This window comes from Podarcis liolepis, assembly GCF_965112155.1.
Source record: "Podarcis liolepis genome assembly, chromosome: 7".
In the NCBI taxonomy this organism is placed as follows: domain Eukaryota; kingdom Metazoa; phylum Chordata; class Lepidosauria; order Squamata; family Lacertidae; genus Podarcis; species Podarcis liolepis.
In genome coordinates, this window is record NC_139561.1 from 66,056,842 (window position 1) to 66,072,961 (window position 16,120).

General features: G+C 45.0%; 2 protein-coding genes across 22 annotated transcripts in view; one reads left to right on the plus strand and one right to left on the minus strand.

The window, feature by feature from the left end:
• The window catches only part of MTFR1L (mitochondrial fission regulator 1 like), a 28,133-nt gene extending 22,443 nt beyond the window's left edge, over positions 1 to 5,690 (plus strand). For all 16 annotated transcript variants that reach the window (XM_083512032.1, XM_083512024.1, XM_083512031.1 and 13 more), the window contains one exon: positions 566 to 5,690. In XM_083512032.1, coding sequence (XP_083368158.1) covers positions 566 to 671 — 106 coding nt within the window. In that variant the 3' untranslated portion in view covers positions 672 to 5,690. The remainder of the gene's footprint in view (positions 1 to 565) is intronic.
• The window catches only part of LOC310710816 (membrane progestin receptor alpha-like), a 197,989-nt gene that overhangs the window by 163,965 nt on the left and 17,904 nt on the right, over positions 1 to 16,120 (minus strand). For 3 of the 6 annotated variants that reach the window (XM_083511999.1, XM_083511998.1, XM_083512001.1), the window contains 3 exons: positions 8,211 to 8,349; positions 7,510 to 7,636; positions 3,270 to 4,333 (listed from right to left, as the gene is read on the minus strand). The exons of 1 other annotated variant lie outside the window; for it this stretch is intronic. In XM_083511999.1, coding sequence (XP_083368125.1) covers positions 3,420 to 4,333; positions 7,510 to 7,636; positions 8,211 to 8,303 — 1,134 coding nt within the window. In that variant the 5' untranslated portion in view covers positions 8,304 to 8,349 and the 3' untranslated portion in view covers positions 3,270 to 3,419. Of the gene's footprint in view, positions 1 to 3,269; positions 4,334 to 7,509; positions 7,637 to 8,210; positions 8,350 to 10,201; positions 10,307 to 10,382; positions 10,495 to 16,120 lie in introns of those variants that run through there. 2 more of the 6 variants (XM_083511997.1, XM_083512000.1) reach the window with 2 other exon arrangements.

Here is a 16,120-nt window from a genome sequence, read left to right on the forward strand (position 1 = left end):
AGAGAGATTGCTTTATTGGGTGCTTCCTCTCCCCCATGACATAAGGTTCCTTGCACATTGAAAATTAGCCTGTTGGGGGAATCCAGTCTAGCATTATCCTTGACAGTTCTGTCGAGGGGAGGAAGGCCATGTCTGGTGCATCCAGTGCGTTTTGTAATTTGTGCATGTGGAGTGTTGCACAAATAATCATGGGTGCCTGTGGCATCATTAGGGATCAGCGAAATCTCTAGAAAGGCCCTAAATTTGCTAGGTAAAAACTTGTATGCTGGAAGTAATTTTTAAAAGTCTTTCTTATTCTTACTGTTTACCTAATATCAAATATATGGGATATATATAATATCAGATATATGGGATTTGATGGTGACAAGAATTAAAAAACACACACAAACCAGCAAGAGATTTGGAAGAATAGCACCTTTGTTGAAAAACATGCAGTTGAACCACACCTAATTTCTTAGATTTTATTTTATTTTTTAAATCCTGTTGAAGAAAGCAGTTGGGGATGGTGGAGCAGAATGTGATTTGCACTCCTGTTAATACCCTTCATCTTGTATCCTCCTTTCAGGAACAGAACTTTACTGAAAGAGGAGGATCCTGCAGTTCTTATAGCAGAGGTTTTAAGAAGAAAGTTTGCCTTGAAGGATGAAGATGTAAACATGAAGAAGAACTGAAATTATGCTCATTGGTTACCTTGTAAAGTAAATTATCGTTCTCCTAAGGTCTTTCTCCACAGTGGCTGCCTTCCTTGAACATCAAAAGTCCTTTAGGGATTAGGTTTCTACTCTGTATGTGCGTGTGTTGGAGGGGGGAATAATTCCTACCCAAGCAGAACTGTGAATTTGCTGTTTTCCACACAGCCAAGAGAGACTTTAAAAAGGTAAATGGTTTTCCACATTTTGAAATGAAGCATTGTTAGCAAAGTAGCGAGATGAATTAAAAAGGATATATTCATAATTTTGCTGCAATTCTGAAGCCTGTGATAACTTGCTGATAGAAATGTATCCCTTCCACATTCGGGTAGAGATGTTTTTAACATTTAGTCATTGAAAAATGCACTTGCTCTTTTTCTCCGGACTTAACTTTTCAAGGCAATCAAGTACCTTTTCAAAGTGGATAGATATTCCAGCACTGGCTGACGAGGAAAGGGAGGCACACCATATAGCACTTGTAACCAGGTGGAGAGGTGGTAAACTTGCAGCCTTCAGCCACATGCTTACCAAGTGTTAGCAAGGCTACCTCCCCTCCAGAGGGTTTTTTGGGGGGGAAGCCTAGGAGTGAAAGTCTGGGCAATGTAAGAAAATATTGACTCCCCATTAAGTACATGCATTACAAGTGAGCTTTAGCATGGCTATCTGAATCCATCCTCTTGTTGACTTGGAGAGAGAAGCCTCGTAGCTGCCTATGGAAGTTAGATTGCTTTTACCCTGCAGATACTAAGCTGATACTGTAGCTGAAGGACGCTTCTTCCAAAAAACTTTGAACTTAAGGTATCCCATGTGAGAAGTATTTTTTATTTTATTTGTGTAGGATTTTGAAGAGCAAACCAGCTGTTGCACCCAGAGCAGTGGGGAGCCTGTGTCCCTCCAGCTCTTGCCGGACTACACCTCCCATTATCCCTGAGCCTTGGTCATGCTGCCTGAGGCTGATGGGAGTTGGAGTCTGTCATCCGCTGGTGGGGCACAAATTTCCCACCCCTGACTTATGTGGGGATGCATCTGTACTGCAAACGTGGTTGCGCGTCATGTATTTTATCTTTTAAGTTCCTTGGCTCCTTCAAAGCTTGTAATTAAGGGATAAAAAATGCAGAATGTCAGAAAGCAATTACAGAATGAGCAGCAGGATTGGAGTTTGTCTGTTAAAGGTATGGTTGTGTTTAAACTCATGGGGACCTTCTCAGCCACTGTTTATTCTATATTTAAGAGCAATGACAGATATTGTAAGCAGTTATATTGTGCCTCTGTCCTCTATACAGCTCTAGGAGCATCACTGCCATTTTCTTTAAGCCACGGTTGTGAATCTGGTGCATCACGTTTTCCATGTAGCAGAGCAGGGTTCCTCTTTCTGCATTTTTCTCACAAGAGCCTTGTAGGTGGGTGAGGTTAAGAACTCATTGAATGGGCAGTTTTGACCCCTGACCTTCCTCACAGTTAATTTTGAAATCAGGTCTCCCTTCTTAACGTTCGACAGCAGCCTCTCAAAGTAATGGCTGCACTCAGAACTCCCATCCAGTCCTTTGGGAGAGCACAGGTACGAGAAGAGGATTTTTGCACGCATTAGTGCTAATGTGTGGGTCTGAAAGGGACTCAGTTAACTTTAGAGAAATCAGCAGCCTTCCTTAAAAGCTTGTAGAGGCTTAGGTTGTAGGGGGAGTGATTGACATGCTTGTCACTTAACCTGCCTAAGCTGTGTCCTCTGTTAATGTGGCCTGTTTGGCAGATCATTCAAGGTTTTATATATCATGTTTTATAAGCCAGGAAGTTGCAGTCACTCTCGCATGAACCTGGGAGCGCTCAGTTGGTAGAGCATGAGACTCTTAATCTCAGGGTTGTGGGTTCGAGCCCCAACATTGGGCAAAAGATTCCTGCACTGCAGGGGGTTGGGCTAGATGACCCTGGTGGTCCCTTTCAGCTCTACAGTTCTCTGATTGCTTTGGCATGAGGAGCTTGCTATATACTAAGCCAAAATTCTCCATTATGTCAGTTACAGACAAGGGCCATAAAAATGCTTCTCTTCTGGTGTGTTGTGAGCTCAGTGCTCGTTAGCCATGCAGGGTTTCTGTAGCATCCACACAACACCATTAGCATCAAAATGCTAATCTGTATTCTTTTGTCCTTTATCTTTTCCAGGGGAAAAATCTGATAAAAACATAAATAGTAAGAAACCAGATGAAATTTGCAACGTTAAAGCAACCTCTCCCCTGCATACAAAGATCCAGATTTTTTAAAAGGTACCAATTCATTTTAAAACACAGAGAACAGAGTCCAAGGCAGCCTCCACTTTAATTCTACCTCCACCTGATAAAGAAAATTCATAGAAAACTGAATGGTAGGTAGTTGGGAAGCCTTGCAAGGAGCAGTGGGGAAGGCACAGTGTAACAATTAGGAATACAAGCCTTGTCCCACAAAGCAACAGTCTTCTTGCTGAAGACCAAAATGACCTAATAGAGCACATGAAGACCCTGCTTGTTTAGAATGTAATCTGGGTTTTCTTCTTGACACAGCTGCATATTTTGCCAATTGCAGCTTCTGGAACCATTAACAATTCTCCATATATCATTTCTTTATTAGGCAATGTACAAGTTATAAAGAAACCAGCATGCAGAATAAGTATAAACGCTACATATATACACCTAAGGTCTGCATCAGTTTGTTTTGAAAGTCTGCATTAGGGGCATTTCTCTCACACTGAGCAATTATGAGTTAGTGTTTAATGACTCTATTGCCTTCCGAATCCTCTGTGAATAACAAGTCATAACATGACTTCTCACTACTGTCTGTTAGAACAGACATGCTCCCACCTGGGGATAGGTGAGTCCAGCTCTCTGCAGAGCAGCAGGCCCCCAAGCAGCCATGGTAGGATGGGTTCATTATAGAGTTGCTTTCATCACCAAGAAGCTTCTTTTGTAAAGATGTTTTGCCTCTCCCTTGAACAAAGAGGTGAGAAATGACTTTGTGACCCTCAGAGTCCTGCGTAAACATTGGCAGGCCTACCTGGCTGTCCTCAATCCCTTTATCAGAACTGCAGACGGCCTTGTTGATTTTCAAACAGAGCCCAGCAACAGATTGATTGCTACTCTTCAGAGGCTTCACTTCCATTGTACTCTGCTCTAGCTGAGGATTTATGTTCTCAGAGTCACAGGACTGCATGAAGGAGCTATAACAAGAGGGTGGGCACCTGTGTCTTCTCTGAGTCTTGGTGTCCTTGCTTGTAACTGTCAGGCTTTGGCTGCTTTGAGGAAACAAGGTGGTATGTTTTTCTCTTTCCCACCCACTATTTTTCTCTCTCAAAGCCAAATCAGAAAGAGTTCTGTGATCTGGATCCCTTTTCTCCTTTAGCTGCTGAATGAAGTTTAATAATGGAGGATCTTCTCTCTCCGCAGTAGAGTCTCTTCTTTCAGTTGGGAGGATGCAAGTGGTAGTCTGGGCTTCAGGAGGGGTAGAATTGCAAGGAGAACTGTGTAAACCTGGTGTTTGTTGGGTCCATCCTCCTCCTTCCTGAAGCATGTCAGCTGGCAACATGGTTTTTCCGCTCCTAAACAGTCCATGGTTGTTCACCTTGAAGGCACGGTTTGATGCAACAGCCAGCCTTCTGTTTGGATTGGTTTTCTTTTCCTCTGCAAAAAAAAAACAACCCCAAGCTGAATCTGAATATAACCAGACAGATCAAACACACAGCCTGTACAAAAACTTAGTATGATGCTGGAATGAAAATACAAATCAGCAGCCTTCCATGGGCAACTTTTAAAAAAATAGGTATCACATAATTGCTTCCATGACAAACTGCTCAACCCTTGCCTCTGGACAGATTAGTAACACTACAAAACTACCAGTCCCCTCTGGAATCACTATTGCCTCAAAGACTCAGAAGAACTACCCACCCCAGAGGAATTCACATGGGGGCACCTTTCTTTGTCATGGGTTTCTGCTACCAGTTGTGGGGGGAGGCCCAGAACAGTCACTTATGCAAACAACTTGCACATGGACTCTGACACATGCGAGTGGATGGGTATATAAGCAAAAGGTACTGCAGCTTTTCAGAAAAAGTGTGCCTTAGCCGCCACCCCCCCCCCAAAAAAAACCCCCACAACACCGCTGTTGATAACTGATTATAGGCTCCCCCTCTTTGCAGATTTGTATCCTGGGAATGAAGGATTGTTGCATGCAAGGTCTATGTTTCAGTAGGTTTTAAGTTACTTTAAATTAAAAGGGCAGGAGATTTCTGGTGTTGCTGGATGGCCATGAGTGCAAGCAAGATTTTCCCTATTTAAATCAGGCATAGGCAAACTTGGCCCTCCAGATGTTTTGGGACTACAACTCTCATCATCCCTAACCACTAGGCCTGTTAGCTAGGGATGGTGGGAGTTGTCCCAAAACATCTGGAGGGCCAAGTTTGCCTATGCCTGATTTAAAAAGTTGACTACTCTAAACTCACTCCACTGGCCCTAAGCAAGTCACTATTCTGCCTTTACCCACCCGCCTCCCTGCAATATGAGGGCAATAGGTCTGATCAATATTCTGCCTAAAAGGAGGACTGTTCAAGGAACACCAAGAAGTTTGGTGCTGCACCATTGTTGCTGCCTGGCAAGTTAATCCTCAGACTGATACCAGCAGACCACACTCTTATTTCCCTCCAGATCTCTGCAGCTCTCCCGTCATACCCTTTCATGGGATTGCAATCAACAAAACAGCTGGTCTGTCCTTTTTGAGAAAAGTGAAGTGAAAGCAAAGTAGGGTCACTTTTTGCTGCTCTTCTCAATTACCTTTTCCCATCTGCCTCCGGTTCCTCATAGAATTTTTCAAGTGATTCTAAATTTGATGTAGAGTGGGCAGTTGCTACCTCCTCTCCGCACCCTTGTTTGCAGACAATGGAGAAGCAAAGCTTTTTAAAGGACATTGTGTGGTTTTGTATAGTGTTTACACAACGCAAGGTGCGATGGAAGTGTGAAATAATAAATCCTCTTACAGAAAGCATTGCAAATGTTGTGCAAGTTATTAAACCCTATACTTTCCTTTTCATTGCTGTTGGGATAATGTGCAAACTACTGCACCTTAAGCATTTTGGCCAGCCTTCGCCATGCTGGTGCCCTGCAGATGCTTTTGTATTGCAAGTCCCATCAGCCCCAGCCAACAGGCAAGTTTAAGCTTTCCACTCCATGAAAAAGAGTTTTGTGGTTGCACAGCAATAAAAGTTTCTGAACAGAACACAGAGAAGTCTCCAAACCCCACAAAATAAAACACAATGATAGCAGTCTCAGTATAGTAATGGAGAGGTGGTCTACATTTAAGGAATGGTACAAGCATGTTGGAAAAGAGTACTTTTCCCTTCATAGGACAGCACATCTAAAGAGTTAAATATTTAGTCAAAAGTAGCATGGCTTGCATACCACTTATATGTGCCAATCCAGCTCGGACATGTGTGCCCATATCTATCCACCAGGCATACAGGTACAGAGCACTAATCAGATATTTCACAATCAGTCGTGCATAAAAATGAATGAGATTGGATTTGGTCACTGTGCTCCCTGTCCCAAGATGCTTGGCACTATTGCTGTGTACCTGACCAGAGGCCAGACACGCAGCTGGATCAGGTCAAAGTGTTTCTCTCCTCACAAAGTCCAGCCTTGGTGTATTTGACTGTAGTTCCAGCCTGTACATTTTCACTCACATAAGTAAAAATCACACCAAAATTTTAGAGATTTGTTTGGAATGGGGTTAAAATTTAAATAGGGGGTCTAACCGAATTTGCTATAAAAACAGAAGGCACCCATTCAGCTGAACACCCAGTGCTCTGCTTCTTGACAAATCCAATATTGTAAACAGAGGTGCTTCCATTTGTTTTCAGCATATGGAGCGAAGTGCAGCAGAAGCCCCACTGACACGTTGCCCATGTATAGGGTGCAAGCAGGTACAGTAAGGGTGGGAAAACGCTCATATCAGATCCTCAGAACTCTGCCCGGGACTTGCGTCTCCGTGGCCCTGCTTTGCACCCAGGTTCCTGCTTGGCTGAAATGCACCCTTGAACTCTTAATGCCTCTTGCTTACCTGGATGAAGAACTGAGAGGGATGTATGCAGAAACTAGCCTACTGCACAAAGATATCACTGACATTCATTGACCAGCCCACTTTACCTCTGGCTCCTCCCACCCCTGGCATGTGGCCCGTGAAAAGTCCAATGAGGCACTCGGACTGAAAAAGGCGTCCTGGTGTAGAACAATGAATGCTTTAAGCCCTGTCGTCCGCCCACAAAATAATCATTGCATGTGGTTGTGGATTCAGAAATCCCCATGCACAAACCCCTGCTCACAAGTAGGGGCTCTGCCCAGTTGGGGCACTTGAATATTTGTCCTGATAGCATGTACCTGCTACTCAGGAGTGGGAGCTCCTGCTTTGAGCTTTTCTGCTCACACCACCACATGCAACGGGGTTATTTGCAGGGAGAAAAGAAACATGACGTCAGAGGCAGTGCTCGGAGTGCAGCTCTGCACCTTACTATAGACAGGAATAGGGCTGCAGACTGATCTGGAAGAGGCTGGAGCCACACTAGGAAACCCACATCCCTGTAGATGTTGCTGGATTCCCAGTTCCCACCAGCCGAAGCCAGGAGGCAAGGGTCAGGGATGTTGGGAATTGTAATCCAGAAACCTTTGTAGTGGCGGCACAAGTTCCCTAGCCCTGACCTTGAGTATTTTGAGCATCACATCCAGAATCCCAAGTTCCAGTTGCCCGGCTTCCTCCCATGACATGTTCTGGCTTTTGCCTTCTGCTAGAACACAAAAAACCACCAACATACCTGCTTGTTGTGTGCTGAAGAAGGTGGAAATGGTGGTTTGCTTGGTGCATTGAAGAGGTGCTTTTGTTGGAAGAGGACAATGCGAAAGTTGGTTCAGTGTTCTTAATACTGGCTTAGTCATGAAGCTCTGGGTGGGAAAGCAGAAATTCTGTGTCAGAATTTATCACCATGCAGGAATTCATCCCTTTGAATAGCAGTTGTTGGGAGTCACAGGTGCGGAGTGTTGCTGTCGCACTCAAGTTCTGCCTACAAGCCACCATGAAAACAAAGTGCTGGGCTAGATGAGCATTTGGCCTGATCCTGCAGGGTTCTTACGTTCTCATCCTTATTGTTCAGAACTGATTTATTCCCATAAATGTTACTCCCATGGGAACAGGACTTGCACGTGGGCCTGTGACAAAGTGTTGCAGCACCTATTTAGGGGTCCTTCCAACCAGTCATGGCCCTCCTCCAGGACAGTGTTTGTTCCAGGTTTGGGCAGGCCCTCAGGCCAGACAGCCTGCATGGTGTCTACCTCCTCCCTGCACATTTCCCAGTATTAAGTGATGTCCCAAGTACACACCAGCCACAAACTCACCAAGTAGTCTTAAAATTATCAGCTGGCACCCAGGAATGACAAAAAAATTCTCCACCATATGCAGATCTGGCACCTTACAATGTGGAGTTATAAAAACATATTTCCAGGCTTGTTCCTCCATTACCTGTATTTTGCGTTTTTTAAGGGCTGATGTATCCAGCCAGACACCACAAGACTCAGACTGCTTCTGCGCTGGGCTTTTGGCCTTCTGTTTCATGAGCAGTTTGTCTTCTGTTTTCAGATGATGCAAGGCTTTCTGCAATCTAAGAAGAGAGGAGAGGCATGCATACTAAGTTATACCAGCCTCTGTGGCTGCAGAGGAATGGTTGAAAAGTATACACCTGCCTCAATAGCTTCAGGGCTGAAATAGGCAAGGGATAAGGCCAGCCTATATTATTGTTTCAACACGTTGATACCATCTGCTTCCACACCCATCTCAGTGGTTGGTTGGATGCAACCTTCATGGTAAACAATTCTGGATGTGGAAAAGCAAACTTCCTAGGAGTTCAGCCCTCCCCGATTTATCCTCATATGAACCCAGCCAGGTAGGTTAAGCCAAGAATATGACTAGCCCATGGTCCCCCACCAAGCTTCATGGCTAAGTGGCAATTTAAAACTCGCATCTCCCTATCCAGCTACTTAAAGAACCTAGAATCATAGAATCATAGAGTTGGAAGAGACCACAAGGGCCATCGAGTCCAACCCCCTGCCAAGCAGGAAACACCATCAGAGCACTCCTGACATATGGTTGTCAAGCCTCTGCTTAAAGAGCTCCAAAAAAGGAGACTCCACCACACTCCTTGGCAGCAAATTCCACTGTCGAACAGCTCTTACTGTCAGGAAGTTCTTCCTAATGTTTAGGTGGAATCTTCTTTCTTGTAGTTTGGATCCATTGCTCCGTGTCCGCTTGTCTGGAGCAGCAGAAAACAACCTTTCTCCCTCCTCTATGTGACATCCTTTTATATATTTGAACATGGCTATCATATCACCCCTTAACCTCCTCTTCTCCAGGCTAAACATGCCCAGCTCCCTTAGCCGTTCCCCATAAGGCATCGTTTCCAGGCCTTTGATCATTTTGGTTGCCCTCCTCTGGACACATTCCAGTTTGTCAGTGTCCTTCTTGAATTGTGGTGCCCAGAACTGGACACAGTACTCCAGGTGAGGTCTGACCAGAGCAGAATACAATGGCACTATTACTTCCCTTGATCTAGATGCTATACTCCTATTGATGCAGCCCAGAACTGCATTGGCTTTTTTAGCTGCCGCGTCACACTGTTGGCTCATGTCAAGTTTGTGGTCAACCAAGACTCCTAGATCCTTTTCACATGTACTGCTCTCAAGCCAGGTGTCCCCCATTTTGTATTTGTGCCTCTCATTTTTTTTGCCCAAGTGCAATACTTTACATTTCTCCCTGTTAAAATTCATCTTGTTTGTTTTTGCCCAGTTCTCTAAACTGTCAAGGTCGTTTTGAAGTGTGATCCTGTCCTCTGGGGTGTTAGCCTGCTGGATCAGGGACATGTAAATTCCACAGCAGCCACCCCCAGCCCCAAAATGCTGCAGACCTCCCCACTACCTCTGTCAGTTGCTATCGGCTGCCAAATCTTTTTTTTAAAAAACCTTTAATTGGTTTTATATTTTTTACAGCCTCCCACCTTTGAAGGGAAAGGATTCTCTAACAGCAAACTCAGTTCCCCAACACTGACTCTTAGGTTGCCATGCACATTCAGTGAAGCCCCTGTGGTGTACCTATTCCCCACTCAGCCATGGAGCTCACTTGAGCCTCTTAGCCTAGACCTATCCCACGGAGGTGTAAAGATAAACTGGGGAGACGGAGAGCCCCGTACACCACATGGAGCTCCTTGGAGAAAAGGTGGGATGCAAGAAACAAGACGGGGGTATCGGCAGGCTGAAGGAAACCCAGAGTTTTGCACACACGAAACAACTGAGGGCGTGAGGGAGGGTAGGAAGACCAAACTATCCCAGGAGAACTATCCCAGGAGAACTGAGCATGCTCAGTGGACACTGAATACTTCCTGGTGGAGAGGGTGGCAGGCAACATTTTGACAGAGGTCCTACTTGCAACCTTTAAAAAAAAAAGAATAATAAAATTCCCACCATTACTCCATGGAGCTCAGAACAACGTGCACAAAGTTCTCGCTATTTCGTCCCGCGGAGGCTGAGAGAGAAGGAGCGGCCCAGGTTTCTCAGTGAGGGCAGGATTGCAATCTGCGTCTCGGAAGCACCACACCGCCCTGCCTCCCTCCCTTCGCCCACCTTGCATTTGCAACAGCATTACCTGCATCCGAGGAAGCGCCAACAAGAGCCTCTCCCACCAGGAGACTTTGCGCATCTGCCCAGACTTGCCCTGTTGCAAAGCGATTCCCAGAATTCAACGTTCCCGCGTCTCGAGCCCCGCCCCTCGCCCTAGGAAATGCCCAATAGCAGGGGAAGCAGGAACCTTGCCCCGCCCACCAGCCTCTTCCCGCCGCCTTGGCACGCCCCCTTCTCGCTGGCTCTCGCAGCTGCGCCCAGCGGGTCTTTGTGAATGTTTTGCGACATTCCGAGCTAGTCGTCTCTGTCCCCGCATCCCTCCCCACACTCTCGCCAACACACACACAGCCCCACCCGCTGCCTATTTACTTTGCTATTAAGCCCAGGCCAACAATTTTAACAGCTATAACCACGGAGATTACTCCCAGGGGTCCAAGACAACTCTCATTGTACCAGAGATCTGGACAGACACACACCAAATATGAAAGTGGCTGTGTAGCTCAGTTTCAAAAGTAATCCCACAAAGAGCCAGTGTGGTATAGTTGTGAGTGTCAGATTAGGAACTGAGAGACCAGGATTCAAATCCCCCCACTCAGCCATGAAGCTCACCAGGTGAACTTGGGTCAGTCACTACCTCTCAGCCTAACCTACTTCACAGGGCTGTTGTGGGGATATAAATGCAATAAATTAAAAAGACAAAGTAGATGTGTTGATCCAGAAGGTGGAGCAAAGGGGGGGGGGTACAGAATCCACAATCCATACTGGGGCAATCTCCCTGCATTAGGCCAACGCACGACAGTCAATGAGTGTACAGCCTGTGTACACAAATAGCTGAGCTGTACACTCCTATGTTATTCACATGTAGCCTTCGACGAGTGTAGTCTGTACCAGTATACACAAGAGACTGGGACAAATCAACTGAAAACATTATTTCAGTATTTTAATATTTTGTTGGAAGCCTCCCAGAGATGGGCGGGGTATAAATAAATTATTATTATTATTATTATTATTATTATTATTATTATTATTATTACTACTACTACTATGGTCAGCTGGGAAAACATGAAGACAGGAAGCCCACATTTGGCCAGTCTTAAGCCTAGACTGTGGGGCAGAAATTCAAAGGAGACTCTGTTAGGTACTGCACAGGTTTCAGGAAGTACCACCAAAGGCTGCTTTGAAAAAAACACAACTTTCAAAAGCATTCATTCTTTATCAAACAAGCTTTACTTTTCATGATGTATGACACCAGTATTTATATTTTTGTGCTGCGGATTTTATTTCCTGCATATTTTAGCATAGGTTTTGATTATATTTTACCACATTTCACACAGGACAGAGAAGGAAGTGCATAGCAGCACAAAGTTAAAAGATGTAGGGAGAGCAACCATCAGCCTAGATGGCTCTAAGGGGAATTAAGACAAATTCATGGAGGATAAGTGCAAGTAGATAAATGGGTACCATTCCAGCGGGAAGGTAAACGGCGTTTCTGTGTGCTGCTCTGGTTCCCCAGAAGTGGCTTAGCCATGCTGGCCACATGACCCAGAAGCTGCACGCCGGCTCCCTCGGCCAGTAAAGCGAGATGGGAGCCGCAACCCCAGAGTCATCCATGACTGGACCCAACACTCAGGGGTCCCTTTACCTTTTTTAATACTACCAAAGGCTACCAGTCACAATGGGTATATATTACATTCTGCATTGGGGCAGGATATGCCTCTGGGTCCCAGTTGCTGGGGAACACAAGTGAGGAGAGCCATGCTGCCCTCATGTCCTTGCTTGTAGGGCTTCCCATGGACATCTAGTTGGCCAGTGGGGGGATGCTGGACTAAATGGGTCCTCTGGTCTGATCCAGAAGGGCTTGCCTTATGTTCTTAGAACAGGAGCTCCTAAGCTGGTCCCTGGAGCATCCATGGACTGAGAGCTTCTTTCTTCACTATCCGTAAAGTTGAGGAGTTCGCTCCCCACAGAGGTGCTTTACAGCTTTCAGTGACTGCTGAAGACACACCCATTTACCCTGTCCTTAGATGTATGAGGTATGTTTCCAGGACCCACCCGATTCCTCTGCCTGGAATTTGTTTTATCTGTTTCTAAGGGTGTCTCAAGGTGTACATTTTAATCCACATGTGTGTCCACTACCCACGTGTCTCCCTAGGGCCTAGGCACCCTCCCAAGGCAAACAAATACTATTTATTTGTTTAGCCAAAGCCATCACAAAAGATAGAACACTCCCAAGAAGTTTAGGATCTTTCTACTGGAGTTGTAATGAGCATCTGTTATGAGTATGTGTTTACCCTTAACCTTATGCCCACAAGAAGTTCACACACACCCTCCATGCACATTTGCGTACACACATATACAGGCTAGGAGCCTTAAGTGGGGCCCCTCTGGAGGCTTCACCCAGGGCAAAAAAAAACAACTGGCTAGAAGCCACCCCCCCCCCATAGCTATAGCTTTTCTTGAAGCCTAAAAGAACACAAAGTCTGGGGGGAGAAACCGGGCAGATCTACTATGAAACTAATGAAGCTTAAGCTTTAGATGTTATAAGAATTTTAAGGTCTTAGATATGTAATAAATGTTAAAACTGTTAGATAATCACTTAAATGCTTGATATCACCAGTTCTGCTTCAAAAACATCACGGCTTCCACCTCTCACCCTTTAAAACTATCTATTCTAAACTCTAAAAACCAACCTTTCCATCTTTCTGTACCAAAAAGCAAAGCTGGGCTGAATTTCAACCCATCACCATACACCAGAACTTAAGAATTAGCCTCCTATGCTTGCAGATACAGTGCCTTCCATGTAGCCATAAATTGGCAGTTGGAAGGGACCCTGGGGTCACCTAGTCTAACCGTCTAAAATACAGGGTTCACAGCAAGATTTGTACTATCAGAGAGACACACACACATGTAAGTACAGACGCACAACAGGGAAATGCCCTATCATGCAAGCACACATGTGTACTAAGGGGAAAAAGAAGGAAGGGGAAGATAAAAGTACCAACCTCATATAAAAAGCCTTTAACAAACCTTAAGATAAACAGTTTTAAGAGGGAATTTACTTTCTTAAACGAAAGAGTCTAAGGGGTGCTTATAACGCATAAAATACCCAGATTGGGCAAAGTTTCTAGAGAAGAGTTATAAAATAAAGAGTGACCAATTTCCTGAACTTGCATAGTAAGGGTAAGCCTAGTATATAGGATAGGAGTAACCTAAGGGTTAAAATGAGCACACACAGAAAGTGAAAGGGGTGAGAGTACCTTTCACACCAAATGGAGTTCCTAGCAAACACCCCCCCCCCCTTTACAGTTTCCTCATGAAAGGAAGCTTACTTGGGAGTAAATTTACCTGTTAAGGCACAGAAGTAAAGGGGGGGGGGACTGAAAGATACTGAAAGGAGGGCAGGGAGCGTTTTCCAAGAAAAGAGGCCAGGAAATCCTGGCTGAGCTTACAGAAACTGATTTTGGGAGTCAAAATGGTTTCATGAGGTCTTCCTGCGCTGCTCCAGACATTGTTACATTTATGAACATTTATTATATATATATGACCTTAAAATTCTATTACAGCACCAAGCAAACACGTACATAAATATATAAACCACATCTGGAACAGCACAGGAAGACCGTGCTGAAACCATTTTGACATGCTTGGCAGGGGGTTGGACTCGATGGCCCTTGTGGTCTCTTCCAACTCTATGATTCTATGATTCTATGACTCCCGAACTGACCAAATGTTTTTTCTGTAAGGAGGGAGGGGGTGAGGGAACCTTCCCATTGTCTCAGGAATTTGGTAATCACCATTTCAAAGGAACAGCCAGACTACCAGGAAAGGCAATCAGATAAGGCATTATCAGATAGCCTGGCAGACAGGAAAAACAACAACATTCAAATTTCAGAAATAGACTGGAAAGAGAAGCTGCTGAATTGCAACTCATTACCAAACTCAAAACCATGGAGAGACCTGGTCTGAACAGAGACATTGGATTCTTATCTCATTATACATGACTAAGCCATTTTTCACCTTCTCACCCCTTGCCTTTTCCTGTAAGACCTATTGCAGTCGTTAAGAGTCGTCAACAGGCTCATCTCAGCTATCTGCCAATCTCCCATTCCCACCACCCTTCTGAGTAATACCCCTCCCCACCTTCTCACTATATAGAAGGATCTGGCAACTTCTGTTTCAGTGTATCTGAAGAAGTGTGCATGCACACGAAAGCTCATACCAAAAACTAACTTAGTTGGTCTTTAAGGTGCTACTGGAAGGAATTTTTTTATTTTGACTATGGCAGACCAACACAGCTACCTATCTGTAATTCAAATTTCTGTTGTAGACCACCTTTTCTGTGATGTAGGTATGATGTTTGTGGGGAATGGTCTTGGGTTACACCCCTTCTGTGATGTATGTATGATGTATGGAGGGGTGGTCTTGAGCTCCAGGGCAGGGAATTTAAAATGTCTATATAAGGGCAGGCACACCTTTGTTCTGGGTCCTCCTGCGTGTGAGGGGAGCACCCTGTTGCAACAGCTATAATAAAGATCAGGCTTACTAGCGGCTTTGCTTCTCAATATTCTCTGGTTGGCCTCTGTTATTTTCTCCTACCGATAAAGAACCCACTTAAGGACTCTATATGGGCTCTTGGATACCCAATAAGGGGAAAAGGGCAGATTTTGTTTACAACACAGAGCCCCTGATCCTGTGGGGGCCCCAGAAGCGACATTAGACCCAATTTGAGTTGCACTACTCAAGTTGATTAATTTTCTGTATTTCAACCATAGGGACCAACTCCCACAAACCACAGAAGAGGTTCAGATTGGCACACACCATTATTATTATTATTATTATTATTATTATTATTATTATTATTATCTGTGGCATCTGCAAAAATACAATTTAAATTGTAATAAAACACAATAAATGAACTATTGGAAGCAATGAAAATAAAATGAAAAGTCATACAGCACCTAACATATCCCATTACAACAGAAAAGTCATTAACTGACCCTCAAGGCCCTTAGCAATTTTCAAGTGTTCCATGGAGAAAAAGTTGGGGAACAGCTGTCTCAGAACTTACAGGAGAGTGTTCTTTGCCAAAACTGCTAAGAGAGTCTTTGCGATAAATTGGGTGAAATAATTAGCTGTTTCTTGAGCTGAAGGCCAACTGACGTAATAGTACTGGTATGTTACTGAAGTCTAACTACTGTGTATTTTTGTTATTTTCCACTGGAAAGACTTCCAGTGACCTTTACTTAATGTAGATAAACGGACTTTGAACAGAGAAAAAGAAGCAGCTTGTGAGACTCCTCAATTTTATCTCCCCTCTCTCCTAGCCAGTGGCGAAGCTGCATGCTCTGCTACCGGGGGCGGCGAGCAGGCGGGGGCGTAGCTGGCGCCCCGGGGACGTGGCATGCATCCTGGTGGTGTGGCATGCCGCCCGTGAGGGCGTGCCACCTTCAGAGGCATGGCGCGCGTTCTGGTGGCATGGTGCACCGCCTGTGGAGGCTTGGCGCCCAGTGGTGGTGGGGGGTGCGTAGCTTGTATCCGGGCAATGGCACCCTACTGGAATAGTGGTGCTGGGGGTGGACCACTCCCTCTGCACTCCCGTTCCTCCGCCAGTGCTCCTAGCAGGTTACTCAGGATGCCTTGCCAGGCAGTGCTAATCCTGGGAACAGCACTGCCCGTTATCCAGTGGAACTGAAGAGTATCACTCCTTGGCAGCCATTTTCTGATCTCTAGTCCTCCATAGGAAGCTGCCCTGTACTGAATCAG